At 39.7% G+C, this 13877-nt stretch overlaps 1 protein-coding gene and 1 long non-coding RNA gene across 10 annotated transcripts in view; both read left to right on the plus strand.

Moving 5' to 3' along the window:
• The window catches only part of LOC110951096 (uncharacterized), a 78421-nt gene extending 70314 nt beyond the window's left edge, over window positions 1–8107 (plus strand). For 4 of the 8 annotated variants that reach the window (XR_007939634.1, XR_007939639.1, XR_007939638.1 and 1 more), the window contains one exon: window positions 2770–8107. This is a non-coding gene — a long non-coding RNA (uncharacterized LOC110951096). The remainder of the gene's footprint in view (window positions 1–2769) is intronic. The other 4 variants (XR_007939637.1, XR_007939640.1, XR_007939636.1 and 1 more) reach the window with 3 other exon arrangements.
• A 5012-nt stretch (window positions 8108–13119) lies between these two features.
• dnah2 (dynein, axonemal, heavy chain 2) overlaps window positions 13120–13877 on the plus strand; it is a 66979-nt gene continuing 66221 nt past the window's right edge. For both annotated transcript variants that reach the window (XM_051943583.1, XM_051943582.1), the window contains exons 1-3: window positions 13120–13316; window positions 13490–13568; window positions 13711–13869. In XM_051943583.1, coding sequence (XP_051799543.1) covers window positions 13515–13568; window positions 13711–13869 — 213 coding nt within the window. In that variant the 5' untranslated portion in view covers window positions 13120–13316; window positions 13490–13514. The remainder of the gene's footprint in view (window positions 13317–13489; window positions 13569–13710; window positions 13870–13877) is intronic.

Consider the following 13877-nt stretch of genomic DNA (forward strand, 5'->3'; position numbering starts at 1 on the left):
CCAGGAGACAGAGCACAGATCATAGGAGGACTGCTGGTGGATTCGTCTATACCCTGGGGAGACAACAAAGAGAGAACAGGAGGAGAAAGAAAATTAGGGTTAATGAGCCAATGCAATGTAACTAAACTGTAAATTATTCTTAACAGTTTAGTTGTTTCATTATATAGCACCTGTTACGCACCTGTCCAGGGGGAAGGCGCGTATCATAACGTTTGTTTTAGAAAAAGAAGGTGGAATCCTTTCCCAGTCCCCAAAACAATTGACAGAGTCTAAGAAAATTACATAAAAAATATTAATTTACAAAATTTCAAAATAAAGCAAAATGGGCTGTACAATTAATAACAAAAAACTGGGCTCAAACTAAAGAGGCATTTCTGCACTCAAACAAAAAAAAAACCTCATCCAATCCAAAACCTAGCTACAACAAACAGAAACCTAACTAAATCTAACCACAAAAACAAAACTAGCCTGATCTAACCACGTTCACAAATTTCAATTCAGACGTTTGGAGGCTGGGAGGTCATACAAAGGGGCGCTGCTATCAAAGTGGCTCCACTCCACTGTGGAGATTTCAAAAGGGGAAGCAGCCAACCAGCATCGCCCGCCAGTCACCTCCTGCACACAAAGATCCACACACAGACAGACCACCCACTCCCAGACAACAAAACATGTCCAAATTGCAAACAGTAAAGACATTACGCCATACAGCCACAGCTGTAACAGCACCAATTCACAATATGAGTCATCTCATGAAGACCTTACAATATGACATCATGGAGAGACCCAACAAAGACAAAAATCTGAACACTTTTTTTTTGTTTGGTGACAGTGGGAAGACGGGAATAAACATCGTAAACCTTGCATAACCAGGCTCAGGGAAAGCAACCATCTGCCTCAACTGGTCGGGGTGAGGGTAAAGAGGAGAGATGTCGGCAAAGTAGTTGAAAGGAGACACCTGTAGAGAGGATAAAATACAAGCCAGCACTAACTATACGTTCTGTCAAAGGGGAAAGTTGTAGCTGGTTTCAAAGCAGAGTCTGATAGTTGAAGGCTCTTGCTTCAGTTCTGCTTTTGAAACCACAGGTAAGCAATTGGGATAATATTGCATGATAAAGTTTTTAAGGTATGCTGGAGAAGGATTTTAAATTTTATTCTTGATTTTACAGAGAGCCAATGGGGAAAAGCCTATGATGGGATTAGGGGAGATTCTAGGTTTACATGCGAGTCATAGTCTAAGATGAACATTTATTTATTTTAAAGCTGATAGAGGTCTCAACTAAACCTCAACAACTTAGTATTACAGCACTGTAGCTGAGCCTCTGTGGTAGGTATTTCAGTCACCAGAGTCAATCAAAAAGGTGGCTGCAGTGGAGTGTGTGGGCGGGAGGGCTGAAACCGACAGCGAGACGCTGAGGAAAAAGAGCGAACAAGAGACAGCCACATGGATGGAGTAGAACAACAAGGTAGAAGAAGCAACAGGGATTGATGGGCTAACAGCTGACACTCACAGCTTGTAGAGCAGTTAAAGAGCAGGCGGCTCCACAAAGAGAGGCGAGGTTGTTAACAATGTAGGTGATGACACACAAGGAGATGCGGTTCTGGTGCTGAGAGCAAACCATCAACATCTTCTGCAGCTTATTACAGCTATAAATTTGGGGGTTAAGCAGGATATCTGTCAAATAAGGAGAAATGGGTGTAAAACAAGAGAGCAAGTACTTAGAAGAAAGGGGATATTCAATGTAAGGAAGGTAAGGAGAAATGGGTACGAAAGTTTAATGTATGTTTTCATTAAGAGTATTCAAGAGGGAAACTTTTGTCACACCCGCTTAATATAATCATGAATCATGGCCCTACATCATTAACTAAACGAGACTAGATAAACATGAGACTCTACTCTGAGCTGAAGGGAAAAGAAATCTTGGCAGCAGCAAAATTCTCCTGTGATCACATTAATATTGAGCTCAACTTTGTCAAATCTAATTGACACTGATGGAATAAAAGAATGCAAGCTGAGTGACAGACATCCACAAAACCCACACACTCTCTGGCTCTCATCAGCGCAGCAGCCGTGAATAGCTCCTCAGTTGTCAGGAAAAAGCAGAGGAGAAGACATGTATTACAAGCCAGCAACTCCAGGAGACACTGAACAAGGCTGGTTCTGTAGTTGGATGACACCAAAATAGAACTGTTCAGACACGGAGATGCGACTTTCATTTCGCAAAGAAATCAAGTTAAAGATACCATCCCCCTCAGTCAAACATGATGGTATGATTGTAATGCCTTGTGGTGTTTTTCAGCCAATGGATCAGGCAACTTTGCCAGAGCACACAGGTCTACATTAGGAATCAGGAGACAAACATGAGGCACTAAGAAGCCTTGGACCTTCCAACAAAACGGTGATTTGAAACATACAGCCAGAGTGGTCAAGAAATAGTGAACGGAACACAATATCAGCATTTTTTCCAGACCTGGATCCCATCAAGGATCTGTGGAGGGAAATGAAGACCAGAGTGATGGCGAGGAATCCTTTCAACGTCAAAGACCTGGAGATCGTTGAGAGAGGAGTGGTCCGAAATCCCAGTGGAGACATGCAGAAAGCATTTTAGCAATTAGAAGAACTGTTTGATGTGGTGACAAATGCAAGGCTTTGTTATTGATTACTATCAAAGGGTACGAATAGTTTTGGCCCTGAAGTAAACATAGAAATAAGTCAAATGTGTCATTAACATTTCTAACATAAAGTCGTCCTGTCTTTTGTCACTTGTTTAGGTCATTTCCAGCCAGAAGAAACCTATTATTCAAATAGAAATTCCCTGGAAATCAAAATTTGGCATGGGTTTCAATGATTCACTTTCTTCTTGATTGTAAGTAAAGGGCTGGTCCAGCCAAGTGTCGATACCTCACTGTTTATTGTCAGTTCAGATGTTGTGCAGACATTGCTTTTATAATTCTTTTGATTCCTTATCTTAAGAGCTAATCTTGAAATGGTGACATTTGTACAACAAGACTTACAAGTGCAGAAGCACCACTTATCCCTGTATACTAATATTCTTAACATCATGCACTTGACTGACTCATTAGGCCTCTCATTAAGCCAGTAATGCCAGCACCTACTTAAGAAAACACACATGGTGACGCTCAAAAGAAGCAGTAGAATAGAATTGCAACATCCAAGGTTTAGTTCCAGTTCGGGACCTTTGTTGGATGTTGAAACCATCTCTTGCTCTCCATCTTTCTTATCTCAAGCTTGTTGTAGAAAAATTGCTCTGACTCTTATGACCTTAAAAACACAAGAAGCTCTTTGCTGCTTGATGGTAAATTTTGATCCACTGCAGTAGGCAGAAAGGCAGAATTTCTGCAGCATTTCTCACAGAGAAGCACAAGTGTGACCGTCTATTTATAGTGTGACAGTGGACACAAAACTGTTTTCCACTGGCTTGCTTTGAATGGTGTGACAGGTTTGACCTATAGAATTTTGCTTGACCATACCAGAAACTCGACGTCTACATTCTATACGCTCACAAAGAGGCTTCTTCAGACTGCACCTCATTCCTCATAAAAGCCTGAGGTCTCTATTTTGAACCTACTTATGTAACACACAAACACGACACATTGCAGTGGTCAGCTTTAACCAGAGAAGACGTGGGCACTTTGTTCCTCTGAAAATGACTAAAAGTACAAGTAACTGATTATGAATGGATGATTCACATATAAATAAATGATAACATGAGTCTTCAGCTAGGTTTGTTTTCACAGACTAAACTGTCACTATCTAATAAAGGCAAAGTGCCAAAAAAAAAAAATAATAAAAAGAAGAAAACTGGACCGAAGAAGGAGTGTTTATCTTGTTTGTAATTGCTGTTGCCACTGTGTCCTTGTGTGCTCGTCGCAGCTAATTGGTATTTCCGCTGGTAAGATCGAGGAATGAAGTGTGTTTAAATGAAAGAGATGATATTGTTTAGTTAAAAGTAAGAGTTTTAGTTTTTAACTCAATCATCTGGATTGTTTATCAGACCTCATTTCATGACGCAGAGCTCTATACGAAGGCTTGCCTCACTTGTATGGAAGAACGGTTTCTTTTTTCTCCAGTTGGAAATACTGATTGTTTCAAGGTAAGTTTGACATTTAAGTGAGATTTAAATGTAGGTATTGTGATTATGTAACTATTCATGAAGGTTTTAATGTTCCCACAAGGAGATGCTTGAGATGTCGTTATGTGGCGAAACTATGTTGCAGGAGGCTTTTTATCAGATTTGTCCCACATGCCACTGTTTCTAATTTGAGTTTCTCTTGGTGGGCTTTGATGCAGAGATGCTGAGACGCATCAGTGCAGTTTTCTGCATTTTCTGCCATAATTTAGTTAAACATGAATAAAACAATGCCAAAATGTATTATCAGCTTACCACAAGCCCTGTTTTTCTCCTCCCGGGTCAGTGCTTGTTCCTTGCCAAATGCCACCTCTTTCTTTCATGGATGCCTGAGCTGGGCAAGTTTAAACTTCAGATTCAAGCTTTACCTCTGCTTCCCAACTGAAATATGCCATTACCATCTTGAGCCACAAATTTTAAACCAATCTGGACATATGAGAATATGTACAAAATATAAGTCTGTCTATAGTGTGACCTTTAGTGAGAGAAAACCAACATGACCCTTCTTCCAATGGCTTTTTTTTCCATCTGTCTGGCTGGAACACTGTGTTCAGTGATTCTGACTTTCATATCAGAGCCTCATTTGTTGCTGAATGAAACCACGACAGTTATTGGCATATCCGCCATCAGATGGACTGCCATCCATCCAGCGGTTAGGCTGCTGGTGAAAACTACTGAATGATACAGTGAATTTGTGGTTTCAGTGATGACAGTGATGACTGAATGGAATTTATGCATGGCTGATGTTTCCCTTGTCAGTAATCTGCACTAAACCACAAATATAGGCTCAACTCGAGCAGAAAGGCCATTTCATACCCTGTCAGAGTAAAGGCCAATTAGACTAATGGATAATGACAATCTGGTTCAAATGTATGAGATTGAAGCCTACTTATGGCCTTTGTTGAAATGTCTTTCTCTCCAATTCCATCTTTACTCTGTCTGCTCTGCGTTTCACTTGCCCTTGGTATGTTGCCTTGCATTTCAAAGCCAGTCTGTTAAGATCTTCGGCTTGATGCCTCCCTAGGTGAGCCGGAGTCTGCTCAGTCGGTACCTGGATGAATATGAGGAGATTCCCTGGGATGCACTGAAATACATCATTGCTGCAGTCATGTCACAGCTGACTGGGACAGACGTCTTTTCGCCACCTACATCAGCGACTACTTCTGTGACGCTGCCGTAGACCAGCCTTTATTCAAGTGAGAACCTGTGACACACACATTTATCTGTCATAGTTTATTGTATATGGGGAAAATGTGAGCTGTATATTTATGTGATGCTATAAGACCCTTTTCAATACGGCAAATGAGAGCGCAAAGGTAAAAAAAAAAAAAAAAAAAAAAAAAAAAAATCACGAATTGCACCTTCAAGCGCTCACTCTGCAACACTGTAAACACTCTGGACAAATGTAAAGGTACACTTCTTTACTTGAAACAAATAAAGTATATATCTGGGTCCAAATGTAAACAACCCACTCATGTAAAAACACCTTTTTTTCTGAGGAAGCGCACTGCGGCTGCACTTAGCTGACAGAGGACATCCAACTCCCTGCTGAAGCCTCCTCATGGTCGCAGAGTGTCAGCACCACCAAGTGGACAATCTCATACTTGCAGCCTGCAAAATATAGACACAGTGACGCCCTGATAAACACTGACAGGAACGCTTAGTCCTAGCTTTTTCTTATTTAATCACTTACAAGAAAACACCCAGGCACTCCTGTCCACTCGCTTCATTTGTAAAAATTCAGTGTGAAAATCTGGGCTTTAGTGATTGATTAACAGGTAATAAAGATTGGTAATATCAAAATGGAATATTACGGATATATGTCTTTAGGTAAGTCTGAAACTTGACGTGTTTGAAAGTTGTCCTTGGAGCGAGGTGTTTGCTGCACATGCTGTCTAGTGAGGTCAAATCTAAAGATTGATGGATCTTTAGAATCTTTACTTCACCTGACAGCACTGATTGATGGAATACTCAAAGGTCAGTGAAAGGTATAGTCCCAGGATTCTGGAAACAGATTTATCATATTTAAATATTTGGCATATTTACAAAGTTAACATTCCGACTGGAAAATGTATCATGATAGAAATGTTGCATTTCAGTTGATTTCGATAGCTATTGTTTTACTGTAACGACCTATTTTTAATGAAGACAGGAGGAAAAAGGCTGCGGCATTGTTCCAAATGTTTTTACTTTAAGCACATACCACGGCTACCCTGACAAAATACTAGTTTCATGCAGTGTACATACTGCAAGTACACATACTACTTTGTCATAATAATGCACCTTCTCCATCAGCTGTTGTAGTCTGTAATGTGAAATTAGCTGTCACCTGTATGCGTGGCTCCAACTGATTTATGCGAAGACAATGTGACGTAGTTGTGCAAAAATGTAGGGATCTAATTGGCCTAAAAAATCTGGCTGATCTGAATTCTCCAAAATCCAACCAGATAGGCATGCAGATGTATTTGGCAGAGGGCATTTGAGACACCGTACTGGGACATGCAAAACATTCTCACTTTGACTCATGAAATTTTTCAAAAGCAAGTAAAACGGTGTTGATGAAAGCCACAGATGGTCACAGACTAGCGCTCCTTTGGAGACCTGCACAGATTCAGATGGGTAGAGTGACGAATAGTGAAGAGGCTCAGTTATCAAGGGATATGATTGACTGGTTATGGGCCACAGTGGAAGCACATTTGAGGTTTGTACATGCAAAAGAACGTTGCATTTTCATTATGTGTTTTGATGGTAGTTTGAATGTAATGCATTTTAGTTAAGCTATGAAACATTCTGTCAAACCATTATCATATTGCTATTGATTAATTGTCTATCACGATACATACTGCAATGAGTTGCGTCTACAGCTGCCTTTGTGCCTAAAACTGTGTGGTGAGGCTCGGACACACCCACTTTGCTTGTTTTTATTTACAAAGCCAAGGATGTGCATGAACACCAGATTTTTTTTTCCAGCGCATGCACACACAACAGACAGCTACTAGTCCATGAGGAGATACTCACTGAATTTGACAAAAAGCTGTATTGGATTATACTCGCCGACTTCACCCTTAATTGAAATAAAAGCAACAACGCTAACGAGAACTGCCAACTCCCTTTGTTCTGTAAACATTAATGAATCACTGTGCAACTCCAGCGCATCCAGATTAAACATAGTGACGGCCAACTTTCCACTGTAAGTGAGGGTTAAGATGACAGATGGCCAACTGAAACTGTGTGTTTGTGTATGTGTTAGCTCATCCCTCGTGGAGCTGGAGAAAATGATCAAAAGGCTCAGCGGTGATGTCATCCAGTTTGGAGGAGTCCTTTCACTGCATCTGTGACACTCATGTATCACCACTGTGCCAAACTCTCACTGAACACACTCACACCCACACAGAACTTGGACGTGTTCCTCCAACATCATCTCCTAAACGAAGATATTTCAATCCTGTGACTGCTTTTTCATCATAAATCATTCTTTTCTAAGTCCCAATGCATAATTCTTACTTCCTTACATCTCTGAGCTGCTCCTTTACTTTACATCTATCTTATTCTCACTTCATCAAGGTAGCAGATATAGAGAAGAATGAAGAAGTGCTTGAATCAATAATATTGAAACCACTGCTCTTTGGAGAATGAGTTTTCAATAAAACAGTCCAAAAAAGCCATCGCTGAGTCAGGATTAAAACTAGAAAGGAAGGATTCTTTTAAAGAGGTAGATAAGTATTAGAAGTTTTACTTACAAATACAGCTTTCTCTTTTCTTGTGATTGTTTTCAACACACTACCCACCTGATATTAACAAATATGTGTCTTTGTTTATCCAGTATGTTATTCATAAATATGCAGGACTCTGTGTATATTGATCTTTGTGACTCTGTCCTCCTCCCTGCAGCCAGACAAACGGCTGCCTGTCTTTGTACTGAACCACTGGTCTGTTATTAAAGGTGTATTTATCCATCACTCTGCGTGGCTGCACCGACACACACTTATTGTTCTCCTCACACACACACTGACGAGGCTGCGGCAGCATTCCAGCTGTCCGAGCGCTCCTTTCTGGCTTCATTATCACTGGAGAGAACACAGGGTGCTGTCAGTGCGGGTCAAGGGCCTTGAAAAGATTCTGGCTGCGAGTGTGTGTGTGTGTGTGTGTGTGTTGAATGTACTTTCATTGAAATATTGGACAGCTATTAGAGCTGCTGCCTCCAGCTTCTCTATTCTACTGACCACTTGTACACTAGACAAATCTTTAACTTTCTTTGTGCTCATCTAAAGGCCATCTTTTTTCATTTTACTAAGTGACGCTGTAAATCTTCTCCCTCGTCTGATCCAAACAGCCCATTATAGAGCCTCTGTCCTCCTTTCTTATCCTTCCATCCCTCTTTTCTCCACCCCTTCTGATCTCAAAGACTTTAATTTTAGCCAGCCTGCCTGCCTCTCTGTCTCTGGCAGTTTTGTATTTGGGTTCTCCACCAGACTTTGGCATATATGCACCCATATATGTACACATGTATTGGTGCTTTCATTACCCCAATCTACTCGTATGTGGATGTGTTTGTATCTAATATGTCAGTATCTCTCAGTCCAAGCTATTCACTCCCGTGACTGCTTACCGTCACACCTCTATTCCACTCTCCAATCATCACTTTTTCACTGTACAGCATGCATCACCAACCAGCGAACCTTGGCAGGCAATTCAGCGCCGTCACACAAGGTCAGCAGGAGCAGCTCTGATGCTGGTGAGTTTAAATATCTGAACTACAGGGAAATGTTTTCATTTGTTGAAAGGTGCAGAGTCTGAGTTTCATATTGCTTTGATATGCCCGAGTCTGGACCTCTAAATATATAGAAAATTTTGCGTTTCCAAGTGTTGAGTGAGGCCAAAAAGAGTGCAAGTACACTCTTTGCAGGTATCAAATGGAAGTAAAGCAACATGCAACATTATTCTCCCAAAAGATTTAGCTGCAGACTTAGGTTGCTGTGATAACCGCGTTGCTGCAACGTGCATATTCTTCTTAGCTTAAGCCCACAAATATCTACAAATTGCTGTGCGTGTTGTATTTTGACAGTAACGGAAACAGAAAATAATGTGAAGATAATGAAAGGATTTAAATGCAAAGCACTGACATGCACTACAAGTTGATAACCAGCCGACTAAGAAGTACTGAGCTGCAAGACTCCAGAACGTGAACGAATCTGGCAAGGCCCGAAGCTCCCCAAATCGACTGCAGTTCAGAATATGCAGGAAATGTCCAGGGCAATTAGAGCTGCCATGAGTCCACAGGTTTGTACACATACAGCTGTGGTAAGCCCCGAGGGAAAAACATGCCAGTCACCACCTGTCCTGTTTAAAACAAGCTAAACATTTTCACACCACACTTGTGAGTTTGTATCCACTCAGAACACAAACAAACAGAACCAGCAGGGTCAATATGTAATTGCAAGACTTTTTTTTTTTTTTTTTTTAGCATAGTCCACATTTTTTGCTGTTTTCATGCCTAAAATCAACATGGCCGCCTATAACCAAACACCACATGGCATTTTTACAGAAAGATTCTTCTAAATATTATAAATAAAATTGAGCAAAATTTAAATTGAAAGTAAACCTTTTGACATGAGATAAATCCACATTTGACTCACACACTACTTTATATTAAATACCTCAGAAAGCCTTGGAGTCTGGCCAGTCTTTTCTTCAAGAGGAAATGACATCATGTGGAGCAGGTCATGTGATCTGGAATTAACACACTTCCTTGAGAGGTGTTTTTGTAATGGGTAACTTAGCTGAAAGTGATTTTTCAGACACAGTTACAGTTTGTTTTTTTCCATAAAATATTTGATATATTGCCAAAAAGAAATATCTGTCATTATTATCTCAACTTAATAAAAAGAACACCGTCAAAACTATTTGAATGAGCTCATTTTGTTGGTATTTAGCTAACTCAAAGGTGGTTGTTACCGCCTGGCAAAACTGCATTTTCCGGAAGGTATTGTTTTCAGCTGCATGGTCTTGCTTGCTTGCTTGTCTGTCTGTAACAATTTGGTTTCCGCGCGATAACTCGATAAAATATTGATGTAGCCTCACCATATTTGGTACACAGGTCAAGTTTGCATTTGGTGACCGTGACCTCATTTTCAAGGTCACAGGGGTCATCTTTGTCGCCGGGCGGTCCAAGTTTGGCAAAACTTCTTGTTTTGAAATTGGGATGGTTATTTAGTTGTCATTTTAGTGAGATCCAGTCATTTTTTTATTAATAAGTGATTGTTTTCATAACAAATAATTGTGGAATTTGTCAAGACATGATCATAATGAACATAAAAAATGTGAGTTTTTTTCTACTTTTAATAAAAATGTATGCAAGATCTTCAAAAGTCCCTCAATGATATACTGATCCAGTACACAGCTGGTAGCAAAGTGCCAGCAAGAAAGATTTATTGGTTTATTTCTTGTCTTTGCTAGTTACATCCAGGTCCAGACAGACACTTTAAGACATGGAAACGCACATCTAAACAATGCAGTCAGTCAAAGTGAAGTAAAGGACATTTTCATGCTAATATGCATTCCTCCCTGTCTGAAAACGAGGGCAGAGGGAGACACTGAGAAATGAACCTATTCAAACAAATGAATTCTAATGAAGCTTCACAGACGAGAAGTTTGGAGTCGCTCAGAATTGTGAGAGAGAAGGAAGGAAAAGGCCTCAGCTCAAACTACTGAAAGAGAGGGAGAGAAGGACCCTGAATGTTCCCCCTGAAAGACCAAAACAGGCTTCCTCTGGGTTTAGGAGCCTCTTCATCAGACATGTTTGTACATTGGAGGTCTCTGGATGGATGGAAGATAGATACAACATGCAATTACAAGAATATTTAAGAGGTAAGAGGTTTAGCTATAGTGAACTACATGTGGTGTTAAAGTATCAATTTACTTTTAGCTTTTATGTCTAATAACCGAATAAGATTTGTGGCCTCTAGGAATACAGTATATTCTTCGAGTGCCTATAAAAAGTACTCACCTTCTTGAAAGTTGTTACCTTTCTAGTCAATCTTATTCCTTTTTTTTTTTTTTTGCTGAGAATTCATAAAAATAGATACTATTTCATGTCAAAGTGAAAATGACATTCTACAAAATAATGTCAGTTAATTAGTAATATAAACCCCCTTCATTGTGACTCATTCAGGAAAGTCATAGGTGTCTTGGTTCCCTCCCTCACTAGTTTTTTAAAATGACATTTGTGCATTCAGTTTCCTGTCAAAGATTTGGAGTTACAAACCTGTTCATATAACAGACTTAAAGCCAGTTTCTGGAGAACTGAAGTGCCAGTCTATTACTTCATAAGGAATAAAGGGTGGTTATAGTATTAAAAATGTACTGCCTCCTACTGAAGGTGTTCTGCAAGAGTCAGCCCAACAATTTTAAGACAATCTTTTAGTTTACCATAAACACTGTTTCTGGACTTTAACATTTAGCATTATATTTACATTCGATCCAGTCACATTCAGTGTAAACAGCTGCAAAACATGAAGATGAAAATGTATCTGAATATTCAATGGTTTCACTTACTTTTTTTTTTTTTACATTGTTTCACATCCAGTCAGTTTATTTATATGCACATTTAAAAGCAATAGATATAGACCAGAGTGCCCAGACAAACAAAATAATGCAACTGTAATATTGAAATAGATATCTTGAAGATTTTATGTGGAATGCACATTTTCTTTCAGATTAGCTTCAACATTCTTTAGGTCGATAGTTTATTTCCTGCAATTGACTGAATACCTGTTCTGTGGTATTAAGAAGTGTCTTAGGTCTTGCCCCACAGCACTTCAGTCATTCTGCCACTGGATGGCGACCTCGGACAGTTTGGTAAAGTTGTGGCAGGGGTGTCAAACTCATTTTGGTCCAGGGGCCGCATTCGGCCTAATTTGATCTCAAAGGGGCCGGACCAGTAAACTTACAGCATAATTACCGAGAAGTAACAATAAGTCTAAGTTTTTCCGACGTTTTACTGCAAAGGAGAACAAGTATATTAGAAAAATCTTTATATGTAATGACCTGTCCTTTTAAAAATTATATTAGAAACAACCAGAGATTAAAGTAAGTTCAATTTCAACAACACTATGACTCAATTTAACATTTGTTTGTGTGTATTGTGCATTACAACTGATCACAGTGATTGTAGAATCAATGAAGACAAAAGATAAATGAATTGTTGGCGGGTTTGAGGAAACGGCAATCTGTTTTCACTCGGAGCCGTGAGGTCAGCGATGCTGCAGTGAAAGCCAGCTACAATTAGACTAAAGTGATTAATACATTATTTTTAAAAACATTCAGGTTACATGATTATATTCTCAGGTAAGTACTGTACAACTGTTTTACAACTCCAGCTAAACAATGGCAGGTACAACACTGAGGTACTGCTTTGATCTGCTTTACTGAGCTTGTTTTGATGTTTAATAAAATAATGTAAAATGTGAATATGAACCATTTGCTGTCACTACAATTCACTTCCTCATCGTACTGTACATTCAATTTCTATGCAGAATGATGTAACATTTATTCTAAAATAATATGTTTAAATGCAAATGGTTTTTGATAGACATTTTATTTGATCATTCATGTAGTACTATAAAACCATCACAATGGAAGAACTAAATCACAAAAGCACAACAGAGCACAAAAACTAATACCATTTCTACACTAATATAAACCACAATAACATTTTTAAACTCCGGAATTCCCATGGTGCATTGCAGCACAGCAGTTCAGTCCTCGCCCGGCTCAACAATCTGCGATGTTATTCCTAATTTTTAAAAAGTAACTGTGTTTTAATCGAAGTCATAATGATTCTACAACATGGGGAGAAAAGCATAAAAATCGACGTTTTAATGAAAGGGGGTGGGGGGTGGGGGGCACAAATCAAATGACACGCTTGGTTTTCCGCACCGCGCTTGCGCTGTGCAGAGGGTTACCAAGGCAACCAAACTGAAGCTGTAACAGGCAAAACGGTAGCAGGTAGGACTGACCGGAGAGAGACGCAAATGATGAAATTAAGTTGGCTTTCGTTAAATATAACCTCGTAACAGTTTCTCCCCGTATAAAGTTGTCGTAGTAGTTCGACTAAAGTTGAAGTAAACGCTTCTACGGTGCCGTATTTTTCGTTCTCACTTACTTGAGGTAAAGATGTGCTATATGTGTTCAGCTAGTCTGTAGCACTCAACTGCCACTTTAGCTAACTTGAGTAGTTCAGAAACAAATGTTACCCTGAAAATAGTTGCTTTGTGAGTGCTTGGTTGAAGTTTAAAATGCTAACTTATCATGTCACTATATCATGTGTTTTTTTTCCACAGTGTGTCTGCATGTAGACCAGACAGCATGGCGGAGAGTTTCAAAGATATCGATGAGGAAAACATTAAGGCCGTTCGTCAGGTAAAGCCAAATTGTAACTCAGATTTTATGTACCCCTGTGTTTGGGGTGTGTGAACAGACTCACTAAATAAATAATTTTCCCTTCTCTCTTCTCTCACTGGACCCCTTTATTTTCTCATTTTCTCTCCCCATCTGTCCAAAGTTGTTACTCCGTTGTGTGATTCTTTCTGGTGTAACTGAGAAATCATTTACTGAAGAGCATGAAAAAGCTGTGGATCAGTTTATTGCAGACACCTCGTTGACAACCATGGTGGTCTACAAGGGTTCTGCTGGACTTACGGTGGAGTACTCCATGCCAAGGGTACAGTA

The sequence above is a fragment of the Acanthochromis polyacanthus genome, chromosome 23 (assembly GCF_021347895.1).
Source record: "Acanthochromis polyacanthus isolate Apoly-LR-REF ecotype Palm Island chromosome 23, KAUST_Apoly_ChrSc, whole genome shotgun sequence".
NCBI lineage: Eukaryota > Metazoa > Chordata > Actinopteri > Pomacentridae > Acanthochromis > Acanthochromis polyacanthus.